Below are 26051 nucleotides of genomic sequence, written 5' to 3'. Positions count from 1 at the left end.
TTTACACATAAAAGGAGTAAATATAACCACTGCCAAAACTTTGAGATCATGCCGAAGTTTAAAAGGCAGTAATTTTTCTGATAGTAGTGGAACATATACTCACACTTTCATTTGTGTTGAGGGTAAAGTTGATGTCCGAAACCCGATCAAAAGAAACACTACAGGAAAAAGAGAAATGTATTCAATAAAACAGGATTTTCTATTGTTACATGAAGACATTTAATTTCTCTTTGCTTTCTTATTTCCCAATAATCTAAAAATAGAAGACAAAAGACAAAGTAGTCTCCAACACAAAATAGTCAAAATTATACACCAAGGAGGCCTGGCATTCCTGTGATTTTTTTTAAACTGTTAAATATTTTAAACAAAAACATAGAATATTGCCATCTACAGTTAGGTGTATGCAACAAGCCTAAACAACCATAACTGAAATTAGATATCCAAATCTCAAATACTGTATTGCTATAAACTGGAACAAACCTAAGTCTAAAGAATGGTCTGACTATGCTCTATCATTAGTATGTCACCTTTTCAACAGGAAGGGACAAAATGAAAAATAATATACCAAATTCTGTTTCCTAACAAAAGAACCCCACAAACCTTTTAACTTATCACTGAAATATTTTCCCAGAACTAATGCTATATATTAGGCTTGACACATCTTCACATATCAGAAGAGTTCATGTATTCTTTGTCTAGCCACGAGTGTGTTCAGCAGAGCACACGCTACTCCTCCTCTAACATTCACTGCATTACAAAGCAGGGAAAAAGATAAGCAGTCTAAAGGAACCTAAGTTGCAAGTGTGACTGTATTACTATGCAAGACACCATCTGAATTACTGTACAAAGCCATGCAGGTAATTTAGAGTGCAAGTAATGCTTGCACAGAAGGCATAACTTCAAAGTAACTTCACCTACAGTTTAATTCAACTCATCAGTACCTGTCACAAGTCCTGAGACCTCTTTACTTAAGTAGTCATCTTTCTACCAAGAGAACAGACTTCCAAAGGCATGAACTTTAAGAAATGCCAACTCCTATCCTTGCCAAAATCCATGTGCCTCTAACACAGTTAAGGAGTACCCTGTGTTGCTTCCTCTACCATCATATCTTAATCTCTAATCTCAGCAGGTTCTGTGGTGTAAAAAGGCAGCAATGCCTCTTGGATGGAAGATACAAGCTCCAGTCAGACATCACTTACTAAGCATAGTGATACCAAGCATCTCTCTTATAGAAGAATACTAGGATTATTATAAAAATACCCTTCTAAAAACCATCTTGAAGTAATGCTTCTTATTCATACCTGCATGTTCTGGCACCCCAAGCCATGAAACCTTATAAAAACCATGATCAACTCTACCATCAGCAAGAACCTCTATTCTCCCCTTTCCCCTTTATTGTATCCATTTACTTATGAAGAAAGATATCGGCTTTTGTGAAAGGTGTTTTCTGTTGTGTGCTGTTTTTTGTTTCATTTGGGGTTTTTTAACCTGACCAAGACTGTTCTCATTTCCTCATTTTTCACCTAAGACTGCAGAAATCAGTTTTAACTCCTCAACTTTATAAACAAAGGTAGATTTACAGTCCCCTTCCTTACTCTCCCCTACAGAAAAATATACTCAGAGATATGTTGTTCCTGTAATCTTTTCCAGGAAAACATAGAAATAATGTTATTCATCTGGTCATCAGCAGGGGAAAAAAAACTGACTCTGAGACAGAAAGTGACCCAAATAATGTCAGGTCAACAGAGACACACACTCTCTGTTAAAAAGCACAGCTAATTATAATTCAGTTTTATGTTCACAAGCACAGCGTTCTTAACACTGGCACAACCAGGAGATTAGAAAAAGAAGAGAAGCTGTTGGTTTCTTCTGCTCAGGGAAGCTCCTATCAATGCACACAAATGGCATAAAAAGCCAGGACTGATTGGCAACTGCTTCACATCAGTAAACGCTTGTACTTATCAGCAAAACCACAGCCAAAAACACAGTAAGAAAGAAAACTCACAAGACTATAGCCAAATTCAGTATTATTAGCCAATATTATACTCACTTGCCAATGTCATCTTGATCAGCAAACTTCTCATCGTTGAAGCCAAACTGGTCAATAAAATTGGACGTCATTTGTTGCATCTGATAATCAGAAAAGGCCTGGCAACCCCAGGACCAACGACAGTGATATAATGATTCTACTAATATTCTAAAATCTATTTGCCCATTTTTCTTCAAAGAAATAAAAGTCTATCTAAACTAAACATAAAAGGACAGGAAAAATATTTGTCAACATCTAAATTTTGAAAGGTAGCATCAATTACAACCCTACTTACATTTACTGACTTGAAAGCCAATCTAACAGCTTTCAATAAAAAAGTTAAATCTTTAGTTTAATCACATTAACCAGCACCTTTCCAAATGGACCCCAAAGAAACAGAGAAACAACACTATGTCAAAGAAAAAGCTGCCTTACTCAAAAAAACCATGAAGTTATAAATAGTAAAACCAGAAACGTAAACTATATATAGATAAAGTACAGTTGCATATTTATTATGCAGGTATCACTATCAAAATCAGTCTTGGGCACACACACCAGCAGCATCAACTAAATATTAGAAGAATGAAAGCATGGAACATTTTCCATCGCAGTGCAGTGTCACTGACACTACTGAGCTGGTTTTTAAGATAAAGATGACAGTGTCAACTGCCAGCAGATCAGTATATACACTAAGGTACATGTGGGCATCATCTACTCATAACAAGAGCTTTTGTCTCTTATTTCCCAGGACTATCATTAAATTATAAATTACTGCACATTCTCTAGAGACTTTTAATAATGTTATTTCCATGTATCAAGTCAGCCAATGCTAAGATACTCTAGGGAAATAAAGCTGTCATGTCAACTCTTGGTTCCTTGCCCAGGTAGCTGAGAGGATACAGTATGGTGGTAAAGTTGAACAAAGTGAATATGGAAAGAAAACAAAAGAACAATCAAAAAACCCAAGTTTGGATTAAGGCTTTATGAAAACTGAAGGAAAAAGAAAATATATATAAAAGGAGGAGGTATACAGCAAGACAAACTTGAAAGAAGCAGCACTGGACCATCTGCATTTCTCCAGATTAACTACCTGGAACTGCTGGGATTGCCTAGGCACAGCAGGTCACTAAGGGGATGCATGAAAAGCACAGAGATATTAGAAGATCTTACTTTCTCACTAAAGCTGCTACAGATAGCACCCGACTTATCAAGTTTTTGTACAGGTGCACCTTACAGGTACAAAAGCACTTAATCAGATAAAAATGCAGCAGATTCTTTAAGACTGAGCCACCACCCACAATTTTAACTTAGACAAGCAATTATTTATTATAAAAACTACAGAAAACGCATAAAATACCAAAGCCAGTATTAGACTAGGTAGCTACTACACAGCTGTTAGTGATCTGAAAGATTTTGGCTAGTAACCCAGACAAATAATGCCATCTAAAGCATTTGATTCCATCTTAGTCATCTATTGGCAATCTTGTGCCACAAAGCTCCCACTCATTCATTACCAGAAAAAGAATTCAAAGAGATGCTTTTGAGTCTGGTAAGACACAGTTGTGCGCATGCACACGTGCCTAGGTTTAAATTTAAACTTTCTAGACTTTTATTTGCTTTTGAGATAAAAGTTCCACTGCATTTTAAAAAATGTCCTAATTTACTTTTACAGAAAGAGCAACTTAAGATGTTAAAAGAATTCAACTCACCTGCTGCAAAGAAGAATCCTGTGAGAAGCCAGTTTCTTTAAAGTCTATTTCATCATCACTGGAAGAATGAATGTGGCAGGTAGTAACCTATACAAAGAAATCAGGTCATCAGTGCATAGTATATAATTTGATTAAAAGATAAAAGAAATTGTTTTAATTCTTTGTCTTTCCATTCTACTGAAAACTGTGGAGTTTGGAGGTAAGTTTTCAATTCAGTTTTACTGTTCTTACATCAAGTTCCTCCAAGCATATGATTATGTACCTAAAGAGCCAATTAGTGTCATTTTTATAAGCCTAAAATTCTTCCTCTTTATATGATCCTTCACTTGGTCTTGACCAAGATGTAGTTTCTACCCAGAGGAAAAACAAACATTCATCTGCAAGCCCTACACACTTCTTTGCATTCACTGGCTCAAGAAAAAAATGCCCATCTTTTGGTCCTGTTCAAAGTTACAGTTTCAGATAAATTCCCTGTTGCTCCTATTGACACCTGTTAACATCATGCTCCAGTTAATATTTATTTTGAAATAGCAAATGCAACAATTAAATATAGTCCAAATAACATAGGAATAGCACAAGTCAATGAAGCCACATGGAAAGCACTGCATTCCTGGAGAAATCAGGTAAAATAAAATTCATTAATTGGTCTGTTGACATTGGAAGCTGCCTCTGCTTATTAAAGTCTCCAAGTAGTTACCCTAAGACTGTATTTTTAACATGATTACACAAACCTCTTCTACTTAAGTGTTTCTCTGAAAGTGTAATTGCTACAGCTGCATACAGAAGAAATGTGGCAGGTGCACAACAGTAAGCAAAGTTACTTGAGCAAGGTCAGTAACACAGGCAATAGAATGCAGGTAGCAGTCTTCTGTTCAACTTGTACTAGGTCGTTTACATCCTGTAGATAAAGTAGTTAACACCAGCTCCTGCATTTTTAGTTTGTACTCTCAAGCAGACAGGAGTTTTCAAGGACACTATCTTGAAGAGATAAAGAAATCCTCATCCTTGCAGACTGCCTGGGATTAGCAACACTAGGTAATGAGCCAGTTAGCTATTACAAGCTGATTGTCTGCATTATGCCTGCACAAATATTAATAATATGGCTTTAGCTGAAAAGTAAATTAAAGAATTGTCAGTACCATAGCTCAGCTATGGAGGGACTCCTTACAGGGACACTGAATTTTGGGTGACTGACAGTGCTGCTGACAAAAAGGAAGAGTCCAAGTAAAGCAGCAGCAGTTTTTGTACCTTACCCATCTCTACTTACCAGATCCACTGTATTCCTCTTGTTGGTTTCTCCTAACGAGCTTGTGCAGAATGTTTCCCATCGCTCTCTGACCTCATCTGGAAGCTCTAATACAGGAAACAAAGAAACCAAACCAATTAGAAACTATCAGCAATGAAGCATCACTTAATTTTCAATTTTTTTTCCACTCTACCAAAAATACTGGTAAGAACATATACATCCCCCTAAATCCATAAACATAACTCCATCCAACAAACAAGTCCAAATTAAGCAGGTCAGCACATCTCTTTGCATTTATTTCAAGAAGCTTTAACACTGCTTGAAATGAAAATACTTGAGCATTTAAGGATGACAGCTTTAAATTGAATGCTTCAAAAGTAATCTAGTTATGTTCTTTAAACCAACAGCTGCCTTCTAATTCAAATTTGCTTAATTTCCTCAGCATTTGATAACAAAAGCCTTGAAGATAAAGTTAAGATGATGAATGAATACCTTTGATGAGCTGCTGGACTAGTGTGCTGTTTGGCCCCTTATCTGTACTGTGCACAATGCAGTTTGCTATCCTTGTCAGGTGACCCATGTAGCCATGCCTTCTTCCTCCTTCAGCCCTGCAAGAGACCAGGAGTCCAAGAGCCAGCCTCAGACCAACTCTGATACAGTATGCTGCTATGAAACACTGCCAGAGTCAAGATGTTACATAAGACAATGAACTGGGCTTCTTAAGTTAGAGGTGCATCCTAAAACCACAAGTTCACAAAAATACTTAAGAATTTAAGGTATCAACTGGTTTGACATCACTGAGCCAGTTTAGGAGACTTAACAAGCACATAAAGTACCAAGAAGGACGTACAAGCGTTTGTACTGCTTGTGTGCAGAAAGCAAAATGCATAGCATTAGCAAAATAATGACAGACCTAGTGAAGGATTCAGAGTTTATAGGAAATTTCTGTTGCTGAGAGTATTCTACAAAACCCCAAAGCACCAAATATTCCCTCAGAGCATTCAGCTCATGACCAAAGGGGAAGAGCATTCTTAAGTATGCCTCAGTATTTCAGGGCTTCGTATCATTACATGTAGCATAACCATTTAAGTTAGGATCATTGCTTTCCTGACATTTAGGAACATTTACATGCTTACCAAAACTAAAGTTACAAAGCCATTTAAATATTTCATGCAGAACTGCTCTGCAGAAACAGGAATTACCAGATGTTAGAGCAGTGCTCTGAACACCTACTGCCAGTTGGAACCATTCTAAATCTGACCAAAGAGCAACCATGAGAGGTCCAGCTTGAACTCTCTAGCATTTGGCTGCAAGCCAACCAAACTTTTGCTGCAGCAGTTGAAGGTTTTGTGTTTCAAACAAAAACCAAGATCCCCTCACCCACCTAGAAAAACCTCCCATATTTGAAATCTTTGTAAAGTGATGGCAGCTCATGAAGTACCTTGTTATGCACACACAGATCACATGATTTAATTTTCCATGAACATCATCTAACATAGGAGGTAACTGAAATTATGTTATGCCTATGCAAGATATGAATAAACTACCACACTACTTACAGCTTGCTTAGGTAACAAGCACATTCAAAACAAGCAGCACATGATAATAGCAAAGGTTACAGTTTCTAAGACAGGATTTGACACAGAGTGCTTTCCATTTGACAAACTAGACTGACTTGTCATTGCCCAGCCAGAAAATCTGGAATACAATTATCTTGTTAGCAAACATTTATTAATCCCAGAAAAGCAAACAACTTGTACTATGTCAGATTTTCACCAGCAGAAGGCAGTCACCCTTAAGCTTTCAGAGGTGCTTGAAATAGCATTAAGTGATAGAATGAAAAGGGACTAAAAAGATACCCATTTCCTCAAACAGCTAAGCTAAAAGTACCCTTAAAGATTTATCTTTTACAGTTGGAGCCACACCTGTACAAAACTGGACAAAGGAGTAAATTCATTACAAGTCTGTTTCCAGATAAAAGCACTACCTAAGGTTTGAAACACTATTTTCTCCAACAGTATTCCCAAACCTGAGACTAAATATTTAATTAAGTTGTTCATATGGTAAGCATTGGATCAAGAACAGTCTTATCCAAGTAAAACTTAATTTTTAGGTTGGAATTAGAGAGAAAACTTTTCATACTTCTCTCTTATGAGAATCCAATTGCCAGTAAAGTTGGTGATTCTCTATAACCTCAGGAGAATTGATATAAAAAGGAAGAAAAATGGAAGATGTTCAGGAGAGCATGCTTTCTATAGTTAAATTTATCACATTCCTTTTTTTATTACCCCTCCTTCACCATCCTTATTTCCCGGTCAGTTGTATTGGCCATATATTTACTATCTTGTTCACTTAAGACAGGAACAGGAATGTTTTGGGGAGTGGAACTCTCTCAACATTTCATCAAACCAGCAGTACTACCCCAGCTAGCTAATTCAGTATTTTGACAGGTCAGAACTAACATTTATTGTTCAGTATCTCCAGAGCTAAAATTATTTGGCCTTCATGAGAACGTTTTACCACCTCAGGTGATGACTGAGGATTTTTTTCTCCTCCTACAAAAACAGTTTCAGATTGTCTTAGTGACTTGAAGCTTACATCCTTTCAAACACATAATTTTAGAAGGTATTCTATTGCTGAGGAATTGGCTTTTGCTATTTAGAAGTCTGCTCCCCATTATGTGATATGCTCTGATGTGTTCATAAGTAATTCACAATCACTTACTGGGTAAATTATCTCCTGTCCCCTCAAAACTTACATTACGTTTCTGTACTCAGACATGGGTAAACTTTAAAGATCATAAGAATATCTTAAACACAGCAACATGACAACTCTTGTTCTCTCAAATGGTCAGAGGAAAAAAAAATTAGAATGCTATCAAAAAGTACAAGAGAAAGCTTTGAACTAAATATTAACATAAAAGTGATTTTAGAAAACTGGCTAGATCACTTCTGAATTGGTTATACATTCATTTCACAACTCAAGTTTTATTCACAATTGCAGGGAATGAGGCAACTAATTACTCACTGTTTCTTCTCATTCATCTCCCACGCTTCAAGTATTCTTTGTATTAACTGGCACTTAAGGAAGAGCTGTCAAAAAAGCAAAATATTCTTAGTAGCAGTAAAATGGAACACTATTTATGTATTTTACAGCTGATACTAAAGTCTGCAAGACTGTTAATTTCACATTCAGGATACATACATCATTAAAGGACTGAAAACCAAGCAGTCATATCACAACCTGAAACTTGCGTTAATTCTACTCTTTCTAAGCGTTGAGTTGTTGTAGTAGCATAAAGCTACTGAAATAGCAATTTTAAGCCTTAAAAATAGGAGGAACTTCAGGGAAAATAAATACTTGAGCTCTTCACTGTGCTCACTTTGGAGCAACAAATAAAAATCTACTCTATAGCAATTTCACATTTAACACCCTGAACTAACGTTTTAAGTAAAACCAGACAGACATTATCTTTCATTCTATACATCAAGTAGAATTGGGGTGTATTTTATGTAAAATTAACTGCATGGAAACAGGAAAATTCAAGAGACTGCCAAAACACAACTTACATGTTTCAGTAAGAGATTGTCCCCATTGGAATCCTGATCTGTAATTGTGCCATTTTCCGTGTTTTCAAGAGGACTTGCAAGAATCAATGCAATACATATTTCTACTTGAGTATGTAAAAAGTTATTCCACGTATACTTAAAAAACATGTCCTGAAAAACAAATTCACCGAGATTTACACAGACCAAGACCTTTTCATTAAACATAACCAATAGTCTCACCCACCTAATCATTTGAATGGCTATACCAGAAGAAATCTTTTACCACTAAGTGTTATTACACAAGAGAAAATTTGTGACCCACAAAATCAATAACTTTTGTGCCTGCCATTATCTGAACGTAAGAAATACTATACTGGATCAGAACAAGAATGCAACTAACAGGATTTATTGCAGAGTCACAAGTAAGGCACTTTCAGACTATGAAGACATGGAGAAATAATGCTCCCCACTTACATTCCTTCTGTCAGCTGCAGCCTAGAAAGTCCCAGAGTTAGAAATGTTATTTATGACCTTAGAAGTCCTTGACTTGTTTGAGTTTGCTTACAACTTCCTAGTATCTACTATACCCTTTTATAAATGTGCTCACCTCAGTGAGACTCCTTATGAAATTGTATCTACCTGTTTCAAACCCAACATCATCCACTACCTCAGAGAATCTAGAAGCAGTTTAAGATTATTAACAAAGCACAAGACAAATAATGAGGCTGAGATACAATGAACAGCATCCATTTAGTCAAGTTACTTCTCCCCATTTTTTCCCTTAAACACAGGAAAGATTTTTGTCAAGCCTAGCTATTTTAGGCTGCTCTGAAAAATTCAAATTATTGCTGTCACTGGTAAAATGTAGTGAGTTCTGGAAATCTGTGCAGTAATTGGAACAGTATTGAACAATTTCAGTCCCATTCAAAGTACAGCTAAAGGTCTTCAATCTAGCTTCAGTCCTCCTAAACTAAAATGACATTCTTCCATAACTTATCTTAAGTCAAGTCAAAATGTAAAAAAATGCGCTGTTTCAGCAAACAGCATGAAGCACTGGTGTTTCTATGGCTACAATTACTTTCTTCCTTACCTAAAACCTGCAACAGCAAGGTATGTTCAGACCTCATTGAGCTTAGTTTACAAAATAACATATTTACAAGAACATGCAAGTATTCATAGCGTGTACCTTCCCTTAGCCCATGGGTCTAGGCAAAACTTCAGCTGTTAAGATTTTGAAGAACATAATGAAGTCAGCTATTTGCATGAAAGTTAGTACCTGTCTGCAAACCCAAATGTGAAGAAAATTTGAGATGAAAACATTTCAATCACACTGTATTAATCAGTCACAGGAAAAAGGGGTTTTGGACTAGAATCAGGGAGACAAGGTATTTACACTTTAAGCTTGCAACTGCAAACTTAGAAGTTTACATATTGTTATTCAGTAACTAGCTCAAGTTCCACATGATTTACTAGTTATTTTTTAATCAACCAACATTTGGATTTCTAGGATGAACCTAAACCAAGAAGAACATACATCTGCTATAGGGGGAGTATGAGGTAGGAAGTACTCAAAGTATGTGTTCATATTAGTAAAGAGCAATGAGTTAAGTAACTGAGTTTGTTGTACACCATCTTGCTTTGAGTTTTGAAGGAGTACAAGCTACCAAGAATAACTATTCCTTTACAGGACACTGCTGAGATACCATTTTGTAGGCCATATATTAAGTGAGAAGAAAGGGCTTTGAGGGAACACCTTAGGGAAAAAATGAAAATAGCAATGAAGCCTTGAACACTGCTCAAAACTCGAGAACATCCAGTTGAAAATAAGATTATTAAGAAAACCACTTCATGTATTTATGAAGGTGTAGCAAGTAAGAACCAGTCAAGTAGTCAGAGGAAAACACTGACCTCAGACAGATTGATTAACAGTAAAATCTAGTATTAAAAGTTCTTAAACCAAGCAACAGACATCACAACACAAAGGTGATGAAAAATTAGGGCTGGAAAATAAGTTAGACCAGAAAATTATCTGCAGAGTCAGAAAAAGCAGACAAGATCTTAACAGCAATCCATAAAAATAAAGACGACAGCATAAAGGTCTTACCAGTATTACTCCTATGCTGTTAAGTTCTATAAGCTCCTGATTCACACTGCTTGTGTTTGTCTGTAAAAGGCTAGATATTAGTCTAATCACATTTAAACGAGTGTTTCCTACAGGTGGATCCAGCACACCCCAGGTTGTCTTCATGACACTTTTCTGAAAAAGAAAAAAGTTTAATATACAAACCCATTAAAATGTCTCTTTAAAAAAATCAGCTTATCATTACTACAATGACTGAGTAGTGCTTAAACAGATACATTTAGTCCTTAAGCAACTGTCTTACTTTCATCCTGCAAAAAAACCCCAACTTTTAATTCCAAATACTGCAGCTTATTTTAATTCCACAGACAGGAAGCACTAAAACCAGTCACCCGAAAGCAACAACTTGATAAAAAAAATTATTGCTAACTACAAACAGGATCTCAAAGTAGATGAGGTCCACTCAACTTTGACAGGAATTGGGAGACAGCACCTCAGAAATAATTCTCACTCAATCCAGCTATATTCTACATTACTACTATATATATATATATATACACACACACACAGAACAGCTAGGCGGACAGTCTAAAATTATAATGCCTCAGCAACCCTGACTTCATGTATTTAAAAACAATTTCACGTTAATTTCTCTGCTAAAATCTACAGCACTCAGGTCAGGGTGCAGGGCTTCAGCTGAAACTCTGCCAATGAAAATGCGAGTAGAAAATGTGAATCACAGGTAAACCCCCCTATTCATGCATTTTTTTATCTTTGGCAAGAGCATGACATAGGTAAGTTGCTTAAGTCAGTTAAAAAGCCCAAGCAATTTAACATGCCTAGAGTGCAGGGATATGTCATGGAGCTAATCTACTTGAGTCCTGGGAACGTCAAGAGAATTGCACAAGCCTAACATGGGCCACTCCAGAGTTCCAAACAACTGTAACATCCATCATCTGTAGCTCCTATCCAGACTGGATTTCCAAGCAGAAAACAGGACCTCCCTTGAGAATGTACAGCAAATCTCTTTTGGGTGCTTTCAGAAAGAAGTAATTGCTCCAAGGTTACTTTGCTAATTAAACAAAGCTTTTGCTGGAAAAGCACAAAACATTGCTGTTCATTATTACTGTTTGCCTGAGCCAAAGCTCACAACAGGCTAGGAAGCAGCCTGGGCGCTTGCCTGAAAGTTGTCAGACTGGGTTTTGTTTGTTATAATCTGCCTAAAACAGACATGTTGAGTTTTGCTTCAATTAATTGGCTAACACACGATTTCACTTACTTTGGGAGGCTCAAGTAGGAGCTCATGGAAGGATGAAAGTCGTGCTTTTATGGCTTCTAAAACACTTTTGTTGACAGAATACGTGGAATTGCTCATGCCTGGAGGACAGATCTCTATATGGCCTTCAAATCTAAAATGAGCATAAGCAAAATTTGGTAATTAGTACCAAAACTAGTTGTAAAACATCTGAGGTATGTAACAGTTCTGAAAGGATGTGAAAATAACGAAGAAGAACAAAAATATGCAGAAACACAGAGATGTACACACACAAAAATTAAGGGTGACATAATGGTTAAACAAGAGATTTTCCCAAAGACTAGCCCTAGTATTTCTAGGTTTATTGTGCTTGAAATCCCCAAAATAGTTTTGATTTTAATTAATAGTTATTAATTTTTAATTAATAATTTTAGTTTGCTTTATTAGAGCAGATAAAGTGCTTCATTTGTCTATCAGAAACAAGGCAAGTTGAATGTACCAGAGATCTGTTCAGCAGTTTCTCCAAATGAAGTTGCAACAACATTACAAGTAACTTTTAAAAAGTCAATATTCAGTCACCGCACTACACATATTTACACTACTCCCTGTATCCAGAAACAAACTGATGAAATTGATTTAGTCTGATCTGTCTACTGGTACTCACACTAGAAAAAGCTGCAGAAAGACCAGTAATTTGGTGAAAGTGTAGTAATGCAAATCACAATCACTTGATTTGGATTTTTACTCCTTCAGCTACAACAGGTCACAGAAATGGTTTGGTCACAAGCACAAGGAAGGCATTTAGTACTGCAGGCAAAAACCAAGTGAAAAAATAACACTTACGTCTGTCGTCTTGTCTCAAGTAAGGTCAATAGGATTTGAATTGCACTGACTATCGCAGATTCATTTTTTTCTTTATGAAAAATATTAGACAGAAGCTGCTCTATGATTTCTTGTCTGAAAAGAAAAGCATTGGCAACAGATGAAACCACTTCAGGATGCAGCTGTTAGCATAAGTAACTACCATTCACCCGCATAAAAAAAAAGGGAGAAGGGAGTACAGGAGAATCTTTTCTGGCAGAAACATACACTTAGATTAACTTAAAACAACTAACAGAACAAAGCTGAACTCTCCTGTATTTAGTCTGCACAGTATCAAGCTGACCTCCACATATAAGATACCATTTAATTGGGCAGCACAGGAAATGATTTAATAAGACAACTCCTCTCTCACATTCCCCAACAGAAAATCCTCCAGGTGTGCTCTGCTTACTTGCCAAGTTATTTTTCATTACACAAACAGATAGGTAGTCAAGAAAATTCACCTGAAAAGAGCTTGCCATTTCTGAAGGTTTTCAAGGTCAAAATTTAAAAACTAATTTCTTATGAAGTGAGAATAAAATTCAAAAACTCAAATCAGCTTACTTCTCTAAACTTGCAAGCAGTGGATCTGGTTCTGAACTGTTCTGTACTTGTAGCATCTGGTCTCTGCTTAGACGAATAATTTCACAGAGTGACTGTGATGCATTTGAATGCCTCTGAAACAGAAAAACAGCACTTTTCACTACAAGAATAACAAGGAGGAAGGGAGGTGAACAAAACCACATAACCCTCCTCAAATAACCACGCTTAATACTGGAATCAGCTTACTGAAAAAAGCAAGATGAAAACAGTAAAACTTAAAGTTCTAACACCACACTGTACAGCTGAACAGATAAACCCAGGAGAGTGCCAATGACGCTTTAAGTTTTAGCTTCTATATTTTTGAGATCCTGCACTGTGTTAGTGCGTAACTCTAAACTTCATATAGAGTGTTAGCAAGCTCCCATCACAGTTCGGTCAGACAAAAATCCTTCCAGGCCTGAGAACCAAGGTCCCCATCACAGCCTCAGGCCTGAAAAGTATGAAAAAAAGTGAATCCAGTGGAGAAGCAATCTGGGGTCATGTGACTTCATTACCTGAAGCTATAATTGGACAATTAACCTCTGATATGAAAGTAAACTAAACTTATATCTGTCAGAGAAAACTTATGACTAACGTCCATCTTGGGTGCAGCCTCTGCAAGGCTCATGCACTGCCCAAGGTGTATCTGTCAAAGGCCTTTAATAAACACTCACTTTATTCTCTAACTCTGTCTAGCCTCTGTTCTAGATATCCAGTCCAAGGCATCATCAGACCAATACTTACATCTTCATCTTGAGATGGGTGTACAATTTCCACAAGTCGCTGGATAATTCTCTCCTCATTCAGCCACTGTAAAAATATTTGCAGATGTTAATATGAATTTTTCCCGAGTGATTAAATTAAATCAACTAATGATATTGAAAGAAGACTTTTGACAACTATCACAAGTCATAATGTCAATACTTCTAAATAAGTATTAACAGTACTTCAGAAAAAAAAAAGAAAAAAATCAGCATTTCTGAGCCACAGTCAAAAGAAAAAAAATCTTCGGTTAATTTCAACAGATTTTGATGCGAAAAGTGTGTTTGGTAAGGTCCAAGACAATTTCAAATTTACATCTGCCAGGTAGAAGTTAGACATTAAAGATTGGTGAAGAGACCAGCCACTCAGATTCTAAGCTGTCCCCAGCAGCAGTGGGATTTCACTGAAAAAGTATTGGCAGCTCAGAAAAACAACAAAACCAAAAACTAACAAACCAAAATAAACAAAAACCCCCACAAACAAACAAAACCCCACATATCTAATTTCATCAATTCAAGAAATAAACTTAGTGAAGCCAGCAGATGTTAAGCCAGGTTAGAGTTCATACATGTCAGACAAAAGTTCTGAGACATTTTACTTACATTTAGCACTTCTTGCCGGGGCTGTGGAGGTTCTATGCAAGTCAGTAGCCTGAGCAACAAGTCCATGATAGCAGAGGTCCCTATGTGCTTAATAATGAGGTCTACAAAATCATGCTTCCTCTTTAAAAAATCCACAATCTGGAAATGAAAAAGTAAGCTTATACCTGCTTTATGTATTTTACATTATAAATTACACCAATTACTTTTAATTTCATTTTCCTACCAAACTGACAAAAGAGATGAGAACTTCTTAAACACTTCTGCCACTTAAAGTCTGCAGTACAATGCAAGATAAAATAAAACCCAGGCAGAGAACAGCAAAAGTGGCACAGGGCAAATCCATACTACATGCAGTGTGTCCTGGGTCTCCTCTCAAACCCAACTTGCTGACCATAACCTACCTAAAACCCAGCACAGAGTCAGGTTTTCTTTTTGATATGAATTTGTCTCATCTCTGCTTAGTGAGCAAAGCTCAAGACAGCAAAACTCTTTATACAAACAGTATCTCAGGTTTGAAAGTCAAATCATTGCAGCTATTTGCAGTATTGGACCACATGCACTGAGTAAAAATCCATTTCTGAGCAAGGACTCCAAATGGTTTTCTCCTTTTTCTAAATAATTCTTCACACCAAGTCAGGATCATTGCCACTGGTTCAAGTAATTTATGTTTAACAGCAATAAGTGAAAATATGATCATATAAAACATTGAGCTAAGCTAAGCCAAAAGGTAGACACTCACACCGATTCCATAAATATCTCAGGCAAATCTGAATCAAATACATCCTACTCATCCAAGTGTATTTTTTTATCATGTGCATAATGAAAAGGATGGAACCTGAATGCTCTCTTTTGACTCTGCTGCTATCCCTCAATCATGTAGTCTTAGAGCAGAGTTGCTGAGTACTACAGTGTTATCAGAGCACTTGCAAAATGGGTGAGTTGGCAAAGTTACCTGTTCTGGCTTTCTGCTGATAAGAATACTTAACACCTTGCTGAAGAAACTGGCCAGTAGAGGGTTTAGAGGAGATTCATTTAAGAGGAAGCTGTACAGTTTCAGGAGTAAGGATTCTTCTTCTCCCAACCTATCATTGATCTGTGAGACATCTGATGTAAGCAGCTCACATGATATGTTTGGGTACCTGAGGAAAAGAAAAAAAATTATCCATCACTCGTACTTCAGAGTTCTCATAATTCCATCTCTGAATTCAGAACATGGTAATGCATCTGACTAAATTTTCACGCAGGGTTGGTCTACACTAACATAGCAAACTAACACAAAGTAATAAAACTGCACATTCAGCCTATAAGTTCTGTTTTCATTTAAGAAGGGCACTACCTCAATCTTCAGTAGCCATACAACACCAGTAAGGAAGTTGAGAAAGGAAAGAGCAAGCTTTCATTTCAAGATATATTATTAAATCCATCTCTTCAAGTACTGACTTCTTATATGCTTCCATTTCCAACTCTGCTAGAAACATTTACATGAGGCTTGTTTTATCAGAAATGGTGAAGTTCTGCAACCAAGAGTGTAGCTTATTTCACACTGTTTTAACACACCATTTTAAGAAAAAAAAGCAGCTGTCTGTATGGACAGCACTAAAATAGGCCAAAAGCAGTAGAAGTGCTTGTCTACAAACTGATGGATGGATTTTGAGTTTGAACCTTCTCAGCAAGCCAGAAGTCATGCCCATACTCTGGAAAGGAAAACATCACCATTTAGACCCTCATGACATTCTCCCAAGGAGTACCATACATCTTCTAAATGGCATCTTCAAAACACCTTACAAGTCAACAAAACAAAGTTAACCATTCAGTTATACTACCCAAAAAGGGTTTTTCTTTCAGCTATTTTTTTTAATCACAACTACATAACTCTTAATGTAAGTTCTGGTTGGACCTTTTTTTGTCAACTCCTTTGAACATGAACTGGTTTTGGAAGCATTTGTGGATTAGAAGCTTCCATCTGAAAACTATGCATATATTAGAATGATTTACTTCTAAGCTCCATGAAGTCTCTTGAAAACATACTTAATCTAAGACACACCAATATTGTACTATACACCAGCACACAGGGATTCACACTATCAAATTAACTAGATTTATTTAGTCCTCTTTCCATCCTCCAAATCTCCCCCAACCCCAAAAGTTTTCCTACTTATATCGAATTTTTTCATCCATGTCTTGAGGTGGCTCTTCAATAATAAATGAAACTAAGTCTTCCAAACATTCTGACTTCAGCAGAAACTCTATAAGTTTGCGATTCTGAGCCTTGCACTCCTGTAGAACATCCTCTTCATCCATCAATTCCTTCAGTGTTACATCTTCTCTCTCTAGAAGTGTATCTATGTGCGATGACGAATGGAGATCAAATTTCCAAAACATGCTGGTCTGTGTAAGAAGAATAGCAGTATATTAGCAGTAGCTAATGTGTTAGTATTCTAACATCCAAAGGTGAGAGCTAGGCAAGGTTTTACCTACATGAAAGGAACACATCAATTTACATTAAAGAAAAAGGTATGAAATTTGCTTCTCCCATTCCTTGTTTTTAATCTGTGCATTGAGTCAGATTCAGAACAATTTGCTCAGCAACTAATCAAGCTGGGCGAAGATGAGATGGACAGAGTGTACCTACACTGAAATACTACCCCTACCATTGAAGAAAATATCTATAAAGGTAGAGGAATTAAATTTTTTCTTGCAGGGAGCACACTTCAGAGTGCAGGAGCTAATTTCACTATGCTAATTGTTCCAGCCTCCACAAACTTGACAAAGCAGGAATACCAAAGGCCAAGATGTGTTACACGAACATGTCAAGGGCTGTGGCTCCAATCACTGAAACACTCTGAGAGGCTATAACAGATCTGTAAGAATGAACAATCTTCCCCCATAAAATGCTCTGGCACCTCTATATTAATTCTGCCTCTCTAAGGCACCTTTTGAACAGTTGCTACTGAAACAACTGTGCTATCAGAAAGGAGTATTTCAGTCAACAGTATTTCCAATAAATTCTTGCTTTCACCTCTCATTAAGCTCCATACAAACACTTCATTTCCCTCCAGCCCTGAAAACAGGGCTTTTATATGACATTTGACGTCTGACACAGTATTAACTGGGCTTAAATGAATGCAAATTTTAAGTGGACTGAAAAGAGATACTAGATACACTAGAACACAGTAAGAAAAACTTTACTTTCCTTACAATTGACAGCAGCAGTTTTGAGCAGAACTCTTAAAGAATGCAAGGAAGAAACACTCCTTTTGCTCCTTTAGTAAATATTTTCCAAATGTGAGAGGTTAATTCAATATATTAGCTACTGTTGTGCATTAGCAATATCAGCTGTGAGGACGTAATAAGGCAGGGAATTTCAGTGAACAGTATTTTAGCAAGGACACTTCTGTAAACTGTAAGATGTATACAGGAGCAAGCAATGATCCAACTACGCTGTTGTCATACACTCAAAACACCTCATAAAATTAGAATAGAAATATCCAATTCTTTTGCAAATAAGATGCAGTATTTAAGCACTTATTTCCAAGTTAAAATTGATTCAGCATGTACACGACAGCTACTTAGAACAGCATTGTGTCAAATTTAGTACTTGAGCAGTTTGGAAACAGAAACAACCTCAAGGACCTAGAAAAACCTCTCTGTGGTAAATCCTCCCAGAAGCAAGACTCCCAGTACTCAACCTAAATATTTTAAAGCTTGGTATATTCACTATGGAGACATTTTAATTGCTTTGAAGGTTTTAATTGTTGCTTTAACCACTACATACTGATCACTTTACTCTGCTTAAGCTTTTTTCAGAAATTATAACATTCATAACTGGCCCTAGACTATATAGCTTTCTGTTTATAAAGATATGGAGTTCAAATAAAATCAATCAAGCAATGTACAGATGTATGCGACTGCAGTAGTGATACTAATCTAATATCCCAGGCAGGTATTAAATGATTAGGAAGCAGAAAGAAATTATTTTGCACTAGCAGTATTAGTAAACTTTCAAGAAGGGTTTAACACACCTGATCTTACAAAGTGGCTTAAATCAACTTATACATTTATGAAAAACACTAGGTTGTGGCTAATGCAAGCTACACATAAACTTACTGTAAGGAAGTGAAACCAGTGCATTATTAAAGCCAGAGGATATTTTTTGATTGGGATTTTTCAACCTCTTGAAAGTAGATCAAATCCCTCCCATTGCCCCAATTAGTGAAAACACCATCCTTGTAAGTAACCACTATCAATGCTAATTCCAGATGTAAATACCTCTGTAGTGATTAATGCTCATTTCAATAGCGTCAATGTATTTCTCAGTCAGTTATTTCAAGAGAAATTCAACAATGGCAAAGAGCAATAACAAAAAAAGAGGCATACTACTGCAAACATGTTACTGTGTTATTTCACAAACTGTCTCCCAGGCAAGCTCTTTTAGAGGCTGCTCCCTCAACATGTCAGGTGCCGGCCACAGATTATTCCATCACTTCTCAACAGGAGCCCAGGTCCTTTGAAATAAGGAAAAATAAACAACATAAACTGTGCCAAAGGGAAAGTCCAGGAGCCCTGAAGAGAATTTTCTTAGGCATTATTACCGACAGTAATCTAGAATCAGCCTAGCATAGTTTTGATTGGAAGTTTTAAAATCAAAACATTTTATTGCTATTTTTCTCTGAGCATAATGTTCTACCCTCCCTCCCAACTACTAATTCTGAAACATCATCATGATTTTTTCAAATTTCAGTCCCATTAACAGAGTCAGCATTAGGCCTTCTTTCCAAAACTCACAAGTCAGCTCCTTCCAAAACTTCAGCACCTTCAAATTTACAAAAAACCTCAATGGGTCACATGGGTTGTATTACTCCCAATGTTACTTCACTTTCAGTCAGAGCAGAAAAAGACTTTTGGACACAATGCAAGATACAAAAGACGTCCAAATATAAGGCATGCTCAAGATTAGAAATTACAAGAAGCAAAATGTTCCATGATGATGTTAAAAACTTTCATATGTGCAAAGACAAAACGTGTTAAAGACGGTAAATTTGGTGCATGCATGACTGTCTTTTGTAACATGCTAGTTTTCTATAATTTCTGAAAGTTCCCAGTAAGCAAGACTGACATAAGTACTTTTGCTGATGCACAACTTATGACAATTCAAGTTCCTGAGTAGCACCTAATATGCAGAAAAGTATGCCTTTGTTTCTTCTTAATTAATATTGTCAACAGATTCTTCTCTGAATGAATGCTGAATAACATTCCATGTAATAAACACCCGACTTAAATCTGAAAATAAGAAGTTTAAGAAAGCAAAGAAAGCCTGCTTTTAACTGCTGGCATACAGGTAATTGAAATTCTCACTTTTATTATGTGCTAAATGGAAGACATAAAGCTTAGAAACAATCCTTTCAGACCAAGAAGGAAAATTAAATCTTCCGTCTGTTACAGGGAAAGAAAATCGCAGGAGTATTGTGAACAGTTATCAGTGGTTCTTCCTGGAGATCAAGTGCTTAAGTGCCATTTCCATCAAAAAAAGTTGCTAACAGTTGTATCACAAAGTCTCTCTTTAGCTTCGAGTGATGGTAGCTGTCACACACCTTTCCTGAATAGACACATTCCTGTTTTCAAGCTACCAGACTAAAATGTGAATTCCAGTCAGAAAAGCATATGGTTTAATTTTGGACAACATCTCCTACACTGAACCTTTTACAAAACAGACTAACAAGTCTTTAAGGCATCCAGAAGTCTCTTCAGTAAATAAGAAAACTAAACTAAGCAGTTCCTTTGAGTTGGGAAGGGTGTTTTACACTGAGCTCCTTCTGACTTGGTACCTCAGATTTCCACATAAAATTTGAGTATATGCAGCTCCAAGCATACAGACCAGTGTAGAATGAAAACCAGAAGGATTTCAGCTGAAGGATCTTTACCTGACAACTACACAGATGTCAAAGGCATATACACAGAGCTTCAGTGAGGAGCTCTGCAGGTTTTACTGCAATGCCCAGTTCAATTTTTCAAGCAAGAGAAGCTTTAAGTGCATCAGTGTCAAACTGAAGATTCTACAGTATGTGAAATTCTGAGAAATGCTACATAAGGAGTTGTAACAATTACCGCATTATAAAAAAAAAAAATCAAACTCTGAATCTGTCACTTTTCTTTGTGCACTATTGTATTTTCTTACTATAGGGCTCAAGTACACAGATGGAAAAGAAAATCAGTTACTTTTGCAGCAACAAATGTTTCCACAATTAAAACACATCTTAGGTGAGATAGCCTACTTCAGCAAAACAGGATTTATAATTCCTGTGCAGCAACTAGCAAAAGCCAAACTAGTTATTGGATGCAAGGAGAGCAACCACCTAAGGAGTCCTTGATTTTAAGATAGGCTTGCACTTCTTAATGATAAAAGCATTTCCAATGCAAACAATCCCTTGCCTCATAAAAATTAAGTAGGTAGGTTTAAGGAAGGACAAAGTAATGATGAAGATAAACTTCACATAACCTCACCTAGTTACTATCTAGGTATGTTTAGTTAGATTCCAGTTTGGGGCAGGGGGTCCCTTTTCTCCAATCAATGGACAGTAATAAGACTCTGTCGTAGCATTTATAAAGTGCTTATTTTGACATTGAAAATGGACCCTCTGTTTAAAACAAACATGAACACATGTCTGAAAAAAAACTGAGAGCTACAGAGAACTACCAGTAAACAAAAATGACAGAAGACACTCTAGCTGCTACTTTGTAAAGTGCCTGCTGTACTCAGGAAAGCATCACCCATTGTAAACTTGCTGTCTACAACTGCCTGGCCTAACCTACTCAGAATAAATTTCTTTTCAACCAGAGCAGAGAGGTTCACTGAGTACCATTAGCAAGAAAGATGCAAGTTGGTGCTCAAAATCCCCAGATTTAATTACAGTACTTTACAATTACACACAACAATCACAAAAAAATAAAAGCAGTAATAAAGGAGAACTTGCACGGTACAGTTACTACATTTCCTAAACAAAATGTAAGATCAATTGTCATAGAATGCAAGTTTCAAGTGAATACAAAATAACACTTAGCCATTTTAGTGTCGGAACAGCCTATTCACATCACAAACCTGAGAACTAATGGAAAAGAAATACTTCATTACTTATAATAAACTAGTGACGTTTCAAAGAAACTGTGGAGAAAGGAGTGAATAAGTGGTTTGAAGACAATAGGAATTAAACAGAACAGAAAATAGAAACACCTCTACCTCAATAATTTAATACGTGCATTCCTTCCTAGTCCATGGGCATAACAAACTAGAAGAGATACTAAAAAGGAAACAAAACCAGCCAACAATTCTTTCATGGAAGGCTGGGAGATCTTGTGCAGGCTGGCTGCACTTCTTTCCTCACAGCAGGATTTCTGGATGCTTCACCCTCCTCTCAGCCACTGCTGGGCACAGGGGGCTGCATGGTGGGAGGCTACCAAGGATCTCTGACCCTCCTGCAAAACTGCTGCCACTGTCTCGTGCAGGGGACCCCAGGCACAGGATGAAGAGCAGGCTGAAGCTTAGGCACATGAGGGGAGGCAGAGGGCAGTCCCTGTGCCCAAGGAACAGGGGAGTGATCCCCAAAAAGTCTACCTAAGCTTCCTTCTCCCACATGAGTGCACCTCCCGGGCCACAGCCTGCCCAGCTCCCAGAACAGCCACACTTGGCCACATACACTGCTGCCACGGTGGCCTCCTGATGTCATGGCAGAATTCCTTCCAGGCACTATACTCATTCACAGCACATATGCTCCTCTGCTAGCTACTACTATACTTTCAGAGGGTAACTACAGCCTCTTGAGAGAAATGCAGGAGATTCCATGTTGCAGTCTTTTCTTGACTGGGAAAAAAACATGCCAGAAAACTCCATGAAGACAGACAGTGATCTCCTAACATGCTCTTTAACAAGGTGCCACCTCCTACTGAGGCAAGTTATTAAACAGGGACTTTCTGTCCCCTATCAGATATGAGAAGGAGGAGCCTGTTAGTGTTACAGAATGGTTAAGAAGTGAAATCACACCCTTATTTATCAACCTAGTCTCCCTTATTTATGAATCCCAGCTGCACTCTTATCTAGATGAGAACTATAAAAACACATTTGTGGATGAGTCAGCAGTGTACCCTTATAGCCAGGAGGGACAATGGTATCCTAGGGTGCATCAGTAAGAGTGTGGCCAGCAGGTAGAGGAAGGTGATCCTGCCCCTCCATTCAGCCCTAGCTAGGGAAGCCACATCTGCAGTGGAGTGCTATGCTCAATCGAGTCTCCACTGTTCAAGCAAGAAAAGGAGCTACTGAAGAGGGGTCCAGTAGAAGCCACACAGATGGATTTGAGGTCTGGAGCATCACTTATGAGGAGAGACTGTGGGAGCTGGGCCTCTTTAGTCCAGAGAAGAAAAGACTTAGAGGGCATCTTATTCTTGCCTACAAATACCTAAGCTAGGTGCCAAGACAATGGTGCTGGACTCTTTACCATGGTGCCCAGCAACAGGATAAGGAGCAATGGCCATAAACTAAATGACAAGAAGTTCCACCTCAACATGAGGAAGAACTTCTTAACACTGAGGGTGGCAGAGCACTGGAACAGGCTGCGCAGGGACATCATGAAGTCTCCCTTTCTGGAGACAATCAACCCCCACCTGAGTATGCTCCCATGTCACCTGCTCTAGGTGACCCTGCCTTGGCAGAGGGGTGAATTAGATCATCTCCAGAGGTTCCTTCCAACCCTAACTACTCTGTCAACCTATGATCTTTTACGTAATACATCATACACATATAAACAAACACATCATGGGCATATACACCTTCCCTTATGACTGAATGCCCCTATAATCAATAGCTTTGACTTGCTGAAGTATGCAAATAAAACCAAACTGTTTAAAGTTTACTCCAAGACACCAATCCCTCAAAATTCAAGAGGTCATAACTGTTCAAAAGAAGTACAAAAATCAGGTGAAATCTACAGTCTACAGTGAATTTACAAGAGCAATTTTATACCAAGCAACAACTATATCCTCATAAATTCCTACACTATCTCAAACCACAGGTTAGTAATTGTTAATAAATAAAGATCTTAATTACCTGCAATAACTACAAATTAAGGCACTAATCTCTCCTGCCCAAGGAGAGAGGATGAATAATTTTCTAGTAATTCCACATCAACTGCCAATTACCAATTTAAAATATTCACTGGTGACAGAAGTCAGTCAGATTTTTCCTATTCTGAATTCTGCCAATTAGCTTTAAAACTAAGAAAATGAAGATATTTTTGCACTAAGAAATGCACATGATTCCACAATAATATAAAATGCAAGCTCAACAATGCATAGCTACCCAGAAGACACTTTTGCACTAAAACATGAAGTTTAGTAATAAAAAATTAAATTACAGAAGACAGTATTACTTCAATATAATAATCTATAAATATAACTCATACCTACTATATGTCAGCTCATGAACACATTTGCTTTGAAACTCTTTTAAAAAGGTTAGGCAACAGATACACTTCCTGGCACAAAAGCAAAACACTGTAAAAGAAACAGAATATCCACAACAGTGTGTCTGGAACTTGTCCCAGTAAACTAAAGCAGGGTGGAGAAAGAAGACAGTGCAAGAGCAGGGTAGGTTAAAAGACAAAGTTACAATCAGCCAGCTAGAAAGTAGTCAGAAACAAAACTGCAAGAGAAGGGAAGGCATGGCCACAAAGCCTGAACTGAAGAAGGTAAATGTGAACCTATGAAATCAGGTGACTTTAGCAGACATCAGGGACGTGAAAAGCTTAAATTTTAAGTGGTTTCTGAATGCTTTAGGATAAGGCTTTATAGATGGAGTAGTAAAATCTACTGCTGTAGGTGAAGTTTAATAGTTTCTTACCTGTTAAACACAAAAGTTTTTAAAAGTTAAAATATCAGAATGCTTTGTATTCTCTCAGGCTTCTTGCCCATTACAGGGTATCCTGGTAACAGCAAAAATATCTTTCAATCTACAGTACTAGCAGATTAGCAGGACTGAATTAGCATTGAATTAGATGAAGCAGATTTCTTCCTACAACGACAAAAAAAATTGTATAATTTAATAATGTTAATAGATTCTATTCAATAGCTCGACAACTGCATGAACACTAAGGACTGTTTTGCAACAAATACAACACATGAACAGAGAAAGGAAACAACTTGCTAGGAAGAAAAGTGTCCGTTCAGCAGAGCATACACTGAAAATAAAATGAAAAGCAACATGTCATCTGAAATACTTATTTACTTGTAAACCAATTTTAACATTTTCCTCCATTTTCAGGAGTTAAAGGAAGAAACTTCTTTGTCTCACTGAAATGAAATTGCCTTTATAATCTGCACTTTACCAAAATCTAACACAAATCCAGACTTTAAAAAAAAAATCTATTAGCAATTTCCCATAAAGTAACATCTTCAGATCTGGAAGACCTGAAAAATCCCATTGCTAGAGCTTTCTGCAGTAGTTTTTTTTTTTTTCCTTATCTTCATACCTATTCCCTTATACTAATGTCATTTATTCACAAAGCTGCACAGAAATAAATTAAGCACTAAGAATGCCTGTTATGTTGGCACAAATCTATTAAGAATTCAGCCAGTTTCAAGCTGAAAACAGGCCAATTTTGAGAAAACCAACACAGACTACATCCAGGCTTCCAAAATAACAGGCTGAATTAAGACAGCGTTCAGTCACCATTATGAAAATCTGTATTTCTGACAATTTAATGTTACTTTGCTTTACACTGGAATAATTAAAGAGCTCTATTAGGTATCCTTAACTGGCTTCAGACTGACACTTACCTGTCTGTGCTCTAGACAACACCAAACAGGCAAGTGAAAGCATCCTATGAACTGACTTTTCTTTCCAGTTAGCCATTTGTAATAGTTGCAGGGAGAATTTCTAAAACAAAAATTCACCTCCACTTTCCAGGACTTTGAGGGGCTTTTTGATTTTGCTTTATAATACAGGTTTCAAGCAACACAACATTTTGGTTTCTTTTGGGAACGTGGGCAATACTGTTTATGGAAATAAAATACTAGAAACTAAGAAGGGTAGCAAAATTAGAGGCATGTTTATTAACTCACGTCAGTGTTTACCTGGCATTCGGCTAAGAAGCTCTGCCATCAGTTTGTCACAAATGTATCTTGAGCTAGAAAAAACCAAACTATTCACCTCAAAAGCATTTCAAGTATTCTGACAAAGAGAATGATTTAATTTTATGCCTTCCATGTTAAAGATAAGGAACCGTGTCTTCAAAGCTGGTTTTTGATCTTTGCAGGTGATTTGACAGATGGTCTCTGCCAACCTAAAGATCATAGATTCAAATAATACCTTGGGTGGGAAATTACCTTAATT

At 37.1% G+C, this 26051-nt stretch overlaps 1 protein-coding gene across 5 annotated transcripts in view; it reads right to left on the bottom strand.

Moving 5' to 3' along the window:
- The window catches only part of PPP6R3 (protein phosphatase 6 regulatory subunit 3), a 50429-nt gene that overhangs the window by 11984 nt on the left and 12394 nt on the right, over positions 1 to 26051 (bottom strand). For 2 of the 5 annotated variants that reach the window (XM_062494189.1, XM_062494188.1), the window contains exons 2-18: positions 24561 to 24731; positions 19052 to 19179; positions 16830 to 17062; positions 15627 to 15813; positions 14675 to 14812; positions 14055 to 14120; positions 13293 to 13405; positions 12711 to 12824; positions 11892 to 12021; positions 10637 to 10789; positions 8554 to 8703; positions 8012 to 8076; positions 5477 to 5592; positions 5006 to 5091; positions 3739 to 3825; positions 2051 to 2148; positions 104 to 158 (exon numbers count right to left, since the gene is read on the bottom strand). In XM_062494189.1, the coding sequence (XP_062350173.1) occupies positions 104 to 158; positions 2051 to 2148; positions 3739 to 3825; positions 5006 to 5091; positions 5477 to 5592; positions 8012 to 8076; positions 8554 to 8703; positions 10637 to 10789; positions 11892 to 12021; positions 12711 to 12824; positions 13293 to 13405; positions 14055 to 14120; positions 14675 to 14812; positions 15627 to 15813; positions 16830 to 17062; positions 19052 to 19063 (1803 nt within the window). In that variant the 5' untranslated portion in view covers positions 19064 to 19179; positions 24561 to 24731. Of the gene's footprint in view, positions 1 to 103; positions 159 to 2050; positions 2149 to 3738; positions 3826 to 5005; positions 5092 to 5476; positions 5593 to 8011; positions 8077 to 8553; positions 8704 to 10636; positions 10790 to 11891; positions 12022 to 12710; positions 12825 to 13292; positions 13406 to 14054; positions 14121 to 14674; positions 14813 to 15626; positions 15814 to 16231; positions 17063 to 19051; positions 19180 to 24560; positions 24732 to 26051 lie in introns of those variants that run through there. The other 3 variants (XM_062494190.1, XM_062494192.1, XM_062494193.1) reach the window with 3 other exon arrangements.

This window comes from Cinclus cinclus, chromosome 6 (genome assembly GCF_963662255.1).
Source record: "Cinclus cinclus chromosome 6, bCinCin1.1, whole genome shotgun sequence".
NCBI lineage: Eukaryota > Metazoa > Chordata > Aves > Passeriformes > Cinclidae > Cinclus > Cinclus cinclus.
This window is presented reverse-complemented; position numbering and strand designations above follow the sequence as displayed.